This window comes from Myotis davidii, unplaced genomic scaffold (assembly GCF_000327345.1).
Source record: "Myotis davidii unplaced genomic scaffold, ASM32734v1 scaffold424, whole genome shotgun sequence".
NCBI lineage: Eukaryota > Metazoa > Chordata > Mammalia > Chiroptera > Vespertilionidae > Myotis > Myotis davidii.
The window spans coordinates 4,263,440-4,272,665 of record NW_006295827.1 but is presented as its reverse complement, the minus strand read 5'-3'; the positions used below and the strand labels follow the sequence as shown (position 1 = coordinate 4,272,665).

Genomic DNA, 9,226 nt, shown 5'->3' with positions numbered 1-9,226 from the left:
GCCCTGTCCCTCCTGCGCCCCCCGCCCCCCCCCCGCCGCAGCCCCTCACACCCAAGGAGACCCTACCCGTTGGAGTAGAACATGACGTCCATGAGGAGTGTGGCAACAGCAGGCAGCGTGTCGGGGTCCAGGCTGGTGACACAGAAGCTGTTGCTGGGGCTGGACAGTGGGTGGATGACGGGCCTCTGGACTGTGAGCGCAAAGACAAAGGTGCCAAGGCGGTTAGAGGAGCAGCGGGGGCAGGTGGGGGCAGGTGGGGTTTGCTCCCGACGCTCTGGGAGGCCTGGCTCCAGGCCCTGTAAGCCCTGGCCTGTCATTTCTTTAGCCTCCACCGCCACCTACAGCTCTTCTGTTCGTCCAGGCTCACCCAGGCCCGGGGCCCTTGCACATGGCGTATCTCCTGCCTGGAATGCCCTTCCCAGCCTTCACCACCTGGCTGAGCTCCTGCTTGTGCTTGAGCTTCAGCTCGACAGTGGCTGCCCCTGGAAGGTCCGCCTGGACACCGCAGGCCAGGTTGGGAGTGGCCTCTGGCCATTGCCGGCTGTGCCCATTCCCACCACCCTTACTAGACCTCGGGCACATGGTCTGACCAGGACGGCTGAACCGTGCTCTGCCTGGAGCTCAACTGATGCTCTGAGAATGGGCTGTTCTGGGGCAGCACCTGGTAACTTTTTTTAAAAATTGAATTTATTAGAGTGACATTGATTAACAAAATTATATAGGTTTTAGGAATACAACTCTATCATACATCATCTGTATAGCGCATCATGCATTCACCACCCAAAGCCAAGTCTCCTGTCACCATTTATTCCCTTTTGACCTTCTTCTACCTCCCTCCACCCCCGGCCCCCTGGCAATCACTGCCCTGTTGTCTATGTCTGTTTTTTCTTAATCCCTTCACCTTTTCCACCCCAACCCGCCTCCCTCTGACTCACCCATCTTGGGCTTCACGAAGCCATTGGTGATGCCGAGGTTCTCGGCGGCCACCGTCTCACCATTGACGACCCGCAGAATAGTGAACTCCGATGACAAGGTGTGGGTGACGAAGGGCAGGTCCCGCTCACGTACCTGGGACAGGCAGGGAGTTGAGGACATGAGTCTCCGGTAGTTCCTGGATCGAGTGGGCCTGGGGGCAGCGACCCCTCCCCGCCCCACTCTGAGATGCTGCCCCAGAGCCAGCTTCCCGGTCCTTGCCTCCTGCTGCCCTGGTCGGGGGTGGGAGCCTGGGACCAGGCCACACCTCTCCAGGGCAGCAGGAAGGATGCAGAGGGGAGAAGACACGACACTGAGGGCGGGAGGTGCAAGCCGGTCCCCCCCCACCCTCTTGAATGCTGTGCCCAGACCTGTCCCTGCCCCTCCCCAGGCCCATGCTCTTGAGGGTGGCCATGGCCCATGGGAGGAGAAAGAATGACTTGGTGGCCAGGAGCTGCTGCTGGCCCCAGGACCAGACAGACTTGCCACCCCAGGGGGTGGGGGTGGGGAAGTGGGGAGACAGATGTCCAGCTGGGACGATACCCGCCCCACACGAGCTCCCCAGACCTCACTTCCTGGCTTCTAGGTCAAACCAAGCATGGCCCCCCATAAAAGGCAGGTGGAGGGCACAGGGGGGCAGAGACCAGCCTGGGTCATGCTAACATTTGACTGATGACCCTAAGATCTCCCTGGCCCCTCTCTGAGCTGATCAGAGAATGGGGACCACAGAGCTCTGCAGACAATGCCTGTGGGGGATGTCCCTGTCGCCCGAGAGTTGCGGTTACCAGGATGAAGTCCGTCTGGTAGGTGGACAGCATGAACACGGAGATGTTCTGGTCGGCCAGCGGGGCGATGACCGACTTGGCGATCTTGGTCACCCCGATGGGCTGGGAGCTGGAAAAGCTGCCACCACCGGACACGACATTGAGGGCCAGCCAGGTGGCATCTGCCACGCTCAGGTGCTCCGAGGAAGGCAGCTCTGGAGGGGACAGAGAAGGCAGGCCCGTGACTGATGGGCCCCAGGTCCCCAGAGCAGAGCAGGCCAGAGTAGGGACTGACACGTGGGACCAGCTGTGTGACCTTGGCCAGCCCCACCCTCTGTGCCCGAGTGCCCTCACCTGTCAGAGGCGGACGGGACCGGCCTCAAAGGCTCTGCTGTGGGAGGGCCGAGCTGGGAAGCCCTCAGAGGACTCTGGATGTGTCAGACGGCTCAGGAGGGTGGGAACTACGGGGACATGTGGTTTATCTGTGTTGGGCCTCAGTTTCCTCAACCGTCAAAGGATGAGTATTCAGCAGTCAGCAATGATTTTGTTATTTTCAGTCCTCACTACCCTCTGGGTGGCAGGTGCTGTCATCACCACCTACACCAGTGGAATGAGTCCCATGGTTTTCAAACTGGGTTCCCAGGAACCTCCCAGGAGGCTGGGGTTGGAGGGGAGCCAGGAGAAGACAGGATGGGGGCCTGGGTTTCCTCTCTACTTCAATCAGACCTGCCTGCTGGGCTTCTCTGGAAGAACGCCCAGCTCCAGGAGGGCTCCTGAGGGTGCCACCGCCAGGTGGGCAGTGATGGTCATCCAGTCCCTCCTGAGGGCCAGCGAGCCCTGAGGGTTGGCACTGGGAGGGGCAGCAAGGGGGAGGCTCAGAATGACAGCAAAGAGCGAGTCTCCCTGACCAGCTCGTAAAACCTGCTCCATACGTTCGGACCATCCCTTTCCCCCGCCCTGAGAGCCCCCGGAGGAGCCTGCACCCGGGAATGTGGGCACACGTGTCTCCAGGAACACACAGCCACGGAGCTGACCCTGCAGGCTGGCACAGGACTCTCCACGTATCACAGGCACCTGCTCAAACTGACCCCCCAGAGGGACTGTTATTCCCCCTGAGAACACCACAACCAGAGCTCTGAGAGGGCGGTGATTTCATGGTCACTTAGGGAAGGACAGTGCCAGGACCCAAACCCAGATCTGACAGCCTCATGCCCTGTCCTGGGCGCCGACCGCAAGGGTCAGGTCCCCAGGAAGAAGAGGGGCCCAGACACTGGTGAGGAGGATGGCGATAACCAGGGAAGGCTGCATGGGCCTCCGGCAGGATGGCTTCCAAGGAGGGGAAATTGCGTGAGGCCCCACCAGGCTCCTACCTGCCCAGCTCTGGTCGTCATGGCGACCACAGCCCAGGGAGCCCATTGGTCATATCGGCTGAGAAGGGCCAGTCTTTGGCCAGGCTGGCTGGAGAGGCAGGCAGCTTCCCAGAAAAGGGAAAAGGTTTGGGAGGAAGAGCAGGAGAAAACATTTTAAAAGGCGCTGGGTCTCAGGTAGCCATGTCTGGTCTCTCTACCCGTTACCCAAGGGGTCAGAAGAGAGACTTCTCGGCCCCAGGACCGAGAGCAAACATGCTCCCAGAACGGAGGCCCAGCTCGGATCTGAAATGCGAATAATTTGCTCTGGCTCTCAGCCCTGGACAGAAGCCCTGAGGTTCCTCAGTGGCAGGCCCGTGGTCACCGCGGAGGCTTCCCGAAGGGGGTTTGTCAGCGTGGCTGGAAACCACGGCATTTACTGCTTCCGGCCCCGTGGACATCCAACGCTGCCCTGGCATTCTGGGGGAGAGGGAAGGCTGGGCGGGCCCCCTCCCCACCCCGGCCAAGCCTCGGGGTGCCTGAGGTGCTGCTTTGGGGCCGTGGGGACCAGCTGCCAGGAGTCGGCACACTGGCTCTTCCCTAGAGGAAAAGTGGACCCATTCTAAGACGGAAATGGATTACCTGTCACTGCCCATCGTCCCAGACCCTAAATACAGCTTCTTGGAGCTGAGGACGCTCCCTGGTAGAGGAGGTAACAGTGTCTCCCCCTCCCCGCCCCGCCCCCCCCCTCCGTCACAAAGTTGGGCGACTCTGTTGCTGGGTGGGCTCCCTCCTCCCCAGGAGTCCCCCGTTTTGGCCGAAGGACCTGCAGGTCCCTGCACTATGTGGCCGTGTCCTTCACACAGAGCCTGTCTCCCAGGCTCTGCCTGCCCCGCCTGTAGCAGGGTTGAGTCCTGGTGCAGGGCAGGCGGGTTGAGTCCTGGCTGTGCGACCTTGGGCCCTGGGCTTTTGTTTTCAAATGTGGGATGATGAAATCAGGAGCGACTGGAGAAGGCGCTGGGAGGATTAAATGAGATAATCCGCCTGGAGCGCTCAGCTGAGTGCCTGGCACCCATCTGAGTGCTCATCAAAGGCCAGAGCCTTTCTGGTCACACTGCTGACTACATGGGTGCCTTCAACTGCTGATTCTGGATGGCAGTTGGGTCAAGGGTATCAAGAGTTTAAAAAACGTTCACTTTCACTGTAAAGGAGCACAGCTGACCCTTGAACAGTACGGGTCTGAACTACGTGGGTCCACTCATATGCCTTGTACGCCACGAGCAAGCCTGACAGCACCGAGCGGGAGGCAGGCGATCCTGTGTTTGGGACGAGGCCATGGAGGCCCCAGGGTCCTGAGCAACTTGCCCAGAATGATCAGCAGTGAGAAGCAGGGCTAGATCCGAACCTGATCTTCTCATCTTAGCCCAGGATGAAGCCAGCAGTTACCTCTCAACATCTTCCTCCTTCTACCTTTTGGCTAGTCACGGTCCAAGGAGCATGTTACAGACACCACTGACGCAGGTAAGGGGCCTGTGAGGGGCGGGGACCAGTGAAGGGGTCCTGATTAGCACTGCGCCCCGCTTAACTGCAAACCTAAGATGCTGCCCATGGCCCAGAGGTCAGGGCAGGGGCTGCCGTGCATATTGTTTTGGGTTCCCACGAGCATCTAGCAATTGCACATAGTAGGTGCTCATGAAACATGTAAAAGATCAAATGACACACATGCACACAGACCCCTCTGGTTTGCCATGGAGACACATAGCATCCATTTGAGCCAAGAGCCTCTGAAATTCCACACGAAACAGGAAGCAGTCTGGTTAATGTCACTGACAACTGTCCCACCCTCCGAGGACAGGCCCTGCATTTGATGCACATGTGAACTGCAGACAGCTGCTGGCTCCTAACAGAGAAAGCTCCGCGCTGACGATATTGCCAGCGAACCACAATCAAGGCACCCTGGCCGAGGGAGGCCCTTGGGTGAGAAGCAATGTTTGCAGAACTGGGAGACGGGGCCCTACCTTTCACACAGTACGGCACAACCGTCACCCCTCCCCGTCCCACGGGGGCAGCCACAGCCCAAATTCCCTTTCCGAAGAAGAGCCTCCTAAGAGAACCACGCCCAGAGCTGAGGCGAGAGGGTGAACTTGGCAGCCTCCACCCCAAATCTTCCCCTCTGGGGGCCTTCTCACCCTGCCCTGGCCACACACTGGCCCATCCCCCATCTCCCATGCCCCTGACCTTGGTCTGTTGGGATTCACCACAGCATTTCCTGTTTCAAATGGGCGCCCGTCACTCAGAGATTGTGGGCACCTTAATGTCAGTTTACCCTCTTATAAAACGGGTCTTTACTGATTACCCTCAGGCCACCGGAATGATCCCAGGTGGTGACGCATCTCTGCAGCGGGTACAGGGGAGTCTTACTTTGTATGCTTGCCCCTGTAGCTCTGCAACAGGAGCATGAGAGATACTTAACTTCTTTAAATGTACCTATTTTTTTCTGAGGCAATAACAGCTATCTAAGCAGCCTGCTTTGCTAGCCTGGAAGGGAGACCCTTACCCAGAAGCCACAGAGCCCCGAGGCTCCTGGGGTCAGATATGGTGTCTCTCAATTCCAGCTACATCTCCAGGGCCTACAAGATGCTGGCACACCCCTGGTGCTCAGTAAACACAGCCTCCTGCAACCCTGGAGGCTGCTCAGGTAACCAGCCACTCCTCTGCAGGGCATCTCCCTGGTTAGTGAGAAATCCTGCAGACATGGCCTTCCAGGGCCTGCAGAACCGGCTTGCCAGGTCCACGGCCTCCGTCTCTCCTTGCTCACGGTGTCTGCTCATTAGCTGCCTCAAGAGGTAGAGACTCCAGTCTCGTCTGGGGAGGAGGATTAGACAGAATATCTATTACCAGAGAACAGATACTCCGGAGCGTTCAGATGCCACCCTTCTCAGCAGTTCTGCATGAAAGGCATGATGAGTGCCCATAAGAAAATGGAAACGCGTTTGGGTTGCCCAAGCACAGTGTCCGCGTATCTGTGGCTCCTGTACTCAGACGGCGTCTGCTGAATAAATGAGTGAGTGGCTACATGGGTGCCTTCGACGACGAGGCAGGGCCTCCTGTGGGGCCTGCCCTCTCCCTGCCCTGGCCACGAGATGCCCCCTCTGAGTCAGGAAAGGACATGATGTCCTTGGCAGGGGGGGGGGGTGCGACCATCCCCACACTGGTAGGTGGTCTGGAGCGCCTGCGGGTAGGATGACAGAGTCTAGCTGGGAGGTCGCTTCCCCGGGGTGTCAACAGGAGAACCGGAAAACAGCCAACTTCTGACCATATGCCATTTCTCAGACCCCATTTTAGGAATTGACCTGCATAAGGGCAAATGTTACACGTTTAAAGGGTCTATAATGTTATCACTGGAGAAAAATTAAAGTAAGTTTAAACCTAACCTTAGGGGACTGAGAAGGCCACGCGGCAGCTGTGAGCGGCTGTGACGGCACAGGACACTTTAAGGTGTAACGTGATGTCAACGTTAAGTGAAAGCACTTCTCCATATGGCATGGTCATAAGGAAAGTAAAAAGAGACAACGAGCCCTGACCAGTTTGGCTCAGTGGATAGAGCGTTGGCCTGCGGACTGAAGGGCCCCAGGTTCGATTCCGGTCAAGGGCATGTACTTCTGTTGTGGGCACATCCCCAGTAAGGAGGTGTGCAGGAGGCAGCTGATCGGTGATTCTCTCTCTCACTAATGTTTCTAACTCTCTATCCCCCTCCCTTCCTCTCTGTTGAAAAATCAATAAAATATATATATTAAGAAAAAAAAAAAGGAACAACATGCACAGAAAAAGCTAGACAGGAAGTACCAAAAAGTTACCAGTTGTCTTTGGGGTGGGACTGTTTCTTAAAAATGTCGGACCTGTTGTGTCCTCTGCACGTTTTGAAGAAAGTGGTTCAGACACCAGCTTTGGGGGAGCCCAGCTCCGTGCTGCGTGGACGCCTGGGCAGTGACATCCCCTTCCTGCTCCCAGCTCCTCATGCACACACCACCTCCCCGGAAACTACCGTGCATCAGGCAGCACGAGGACAAACGTTAGAAACTGTAATAATACAACTGCAAGGATGTGGGGAGAAGGGAGGATGACTGATGGCAGGTAATGGGGCTTCTTTTGGGGGTGATGAAAATGTTCTGGAGTCGGGGTGGTGATGGCTGCACCACCTGTTGCGCTGCCGAGTTTTACCATGGTGAATTCTATGGTGAGTTCTATGACATGTGCATGGTATCTCAACTTAACGCATGGAAAAAAGGCGAAGGAACATCATGAAGGATGGCACCTGGGGCTCGCGCCAATGGGGACAAGAACTGAGGACAATTTAAAGCACCTCACTCACAGCAGATGCTCAGTGAAAGGTGTGACTGCTTTAGTTCTCGGCTGGGGAGACACGGTGTCACGGACCCTGCTAGCTTGGGGCCTTCCTGGGCAGGCTCCTGGGCAGAGAGCAAGGGGCCACAGCCAGGAGACTGGGAGAGAAGACTCCACGGGGTGTGGGCGGGGGGCAGAAATAAGGAGGCGGGCAGCCGGCCTCGATGGCAGGGCACAGTCCGGCCACACCCCTGGCGGGAGCAGCACTCACCCAGGAAGCCCTCCTCATCGACGATGATGGTGTAATCCTCCGGGGTCTCAGTCAGACTGAAGAACTTGCACCTGTGCGGATGGACAGACAGACAGACACGGATGTCACATTAGTTCTGCATTAGTCCTGGCCGGACACTATGGTGACCCAGCAGATGAATCGGTTTACCCAGAGCTCTGAGTGCAGGCTGCTGGTGACCTCCAGTCAGCTGTGCCTACCCGCCTTCCCTCCTGACTCAGGAGGTCTCAGAGAGGCCTAGAGAGGGTGACCGTCCCCTCTGCACCCCCAGTTGGCAAGCCTCTGGGATCCTGTATAGGCTCAGACCCCACTTTTTCAGGGAGGAAGTGGCTGAAGGGTAGGTCTGGTAGGGGCCATGCAAATGCACTGTCTTATCCATGGGTCCCCACATTCCGACCTCTAGGTCTCTGTCCTGGCCCCTCCTCACCAACTGAAGAGCTCCCACTGTCATCTAAGTCCTAATTCACATCACCCAGACGACAGCCCAGCCCTCAGGCTACCCTTCTCTGCATGGGAGGGGGTGGACAGATGCCGGTTTTGGGACACAGATCCCTGAACGGCCACATGTGGCCTTTGGCAATACTACTTAGCCTGGGTGTATGATGCTTGTCCCCCCGACCCCCCATCCATTTCCCCAGGCCAGGCAGGGACTGGTAATCACTCTGCCCCCTTTACCTCGTCCCTGCTGTCTTGGTGCCTGGCAGACTAGCTGGGCTAAGCATGCTCTTGGTGCCTGGCAGACTAGCTGGGCTCCGTGTCCAGGCTTTCCGTCACGGGGTAACGGGGTCCCCACCCCTCAATGCCTGTCTCTGTCCCCCTCAGCCAGGACGGCCCCCAGAGCGGCAGCTGCAGGGAGAGATGGTGTGCACAGGAAACGTGGTCACTTATCTGGCATCGTTGCTCTGGAGCGTGAGGCCCAGCACGGGCTCCATGCCCGGCGCGTAAAACCCATCCATCACGGGAGCTGTGACAGAAAGCGGCCCCACGAGTAGCCCCAGCCATGGCCGGATATCACTCTACAGATTAAATGGGGAAGGAATCTCTAGGGGACGCAGCGCGGCAGGGACGGGGCGGCCGGAGTGCCCACAGCTTGCTCCCCCTGGCTATCCTCTCCCGCCAGCCGCCCCGTGAGACACTGAAGCCCGACCACAGAACTCAACCACAGAACTCGGCGGCACCCTTTAACTTCAGCCTTTACGTTTTTCACAAGGAACAAGAGCAGCTGGAACTGGAAGGAACGCAGAATGATACTGCCATTTGGAAAACAGTTTGGAAGTTTCTACAAAGTTAAACGCACAGCGACCACACGAACCAGCAATCCCACTCCTGGGTACCGACTCCAGAGAGAGAAAACCTATGCACACACAGACCTGCATGCAAAGGTCTGCAGCCTCTAGGTGTGATCGCCCCAAAGGGGAGACAACCCGACGCCCTCCCTTCAGCTGGAGACTTGGCCGAGCGGCAGCGGCTCGGCCACACCACGGGGTCCTGGCTGGCAAGGAAGAGGAATG

The 9,226-nt window shown here is 57.8% G+C and overlaps 1 protein-coding gene across 1 annotated transcript in view; it reads right to left on the bottom strand.

Annotated features, from left to right (window-relative positions):
- The window catches only part of GATSL2 (GATS protein-like 2), a 39,840-nt gene that overhangs the window by 4,365 nt on the left and 26,249 nt on the right, over positions 1 to 9,226 (bottom strand). The window contains exons 5-8 of the mRNA XM_006770869.2: positions 7,698 to 7,771; positions 1,758 to 1,951; positions 936 to 1,068; positions 67 to 190 (exon numbers count right to left, since the gene is read on the bottom strand). Coding sequence (XP_006770932.1) covers positions 67 to 190; positions 936 to 1,068; positions 1,758 to 1,951; positions 7,698 to 7,771 — 525 coding nt within the window. The remainder of the gene's footprint in view (positions 1 to 66; positions 191 to 935; positions 1,069 to 1,757; positions 1,952 to 7,697; positions 7,772 to 9,226) is intronic.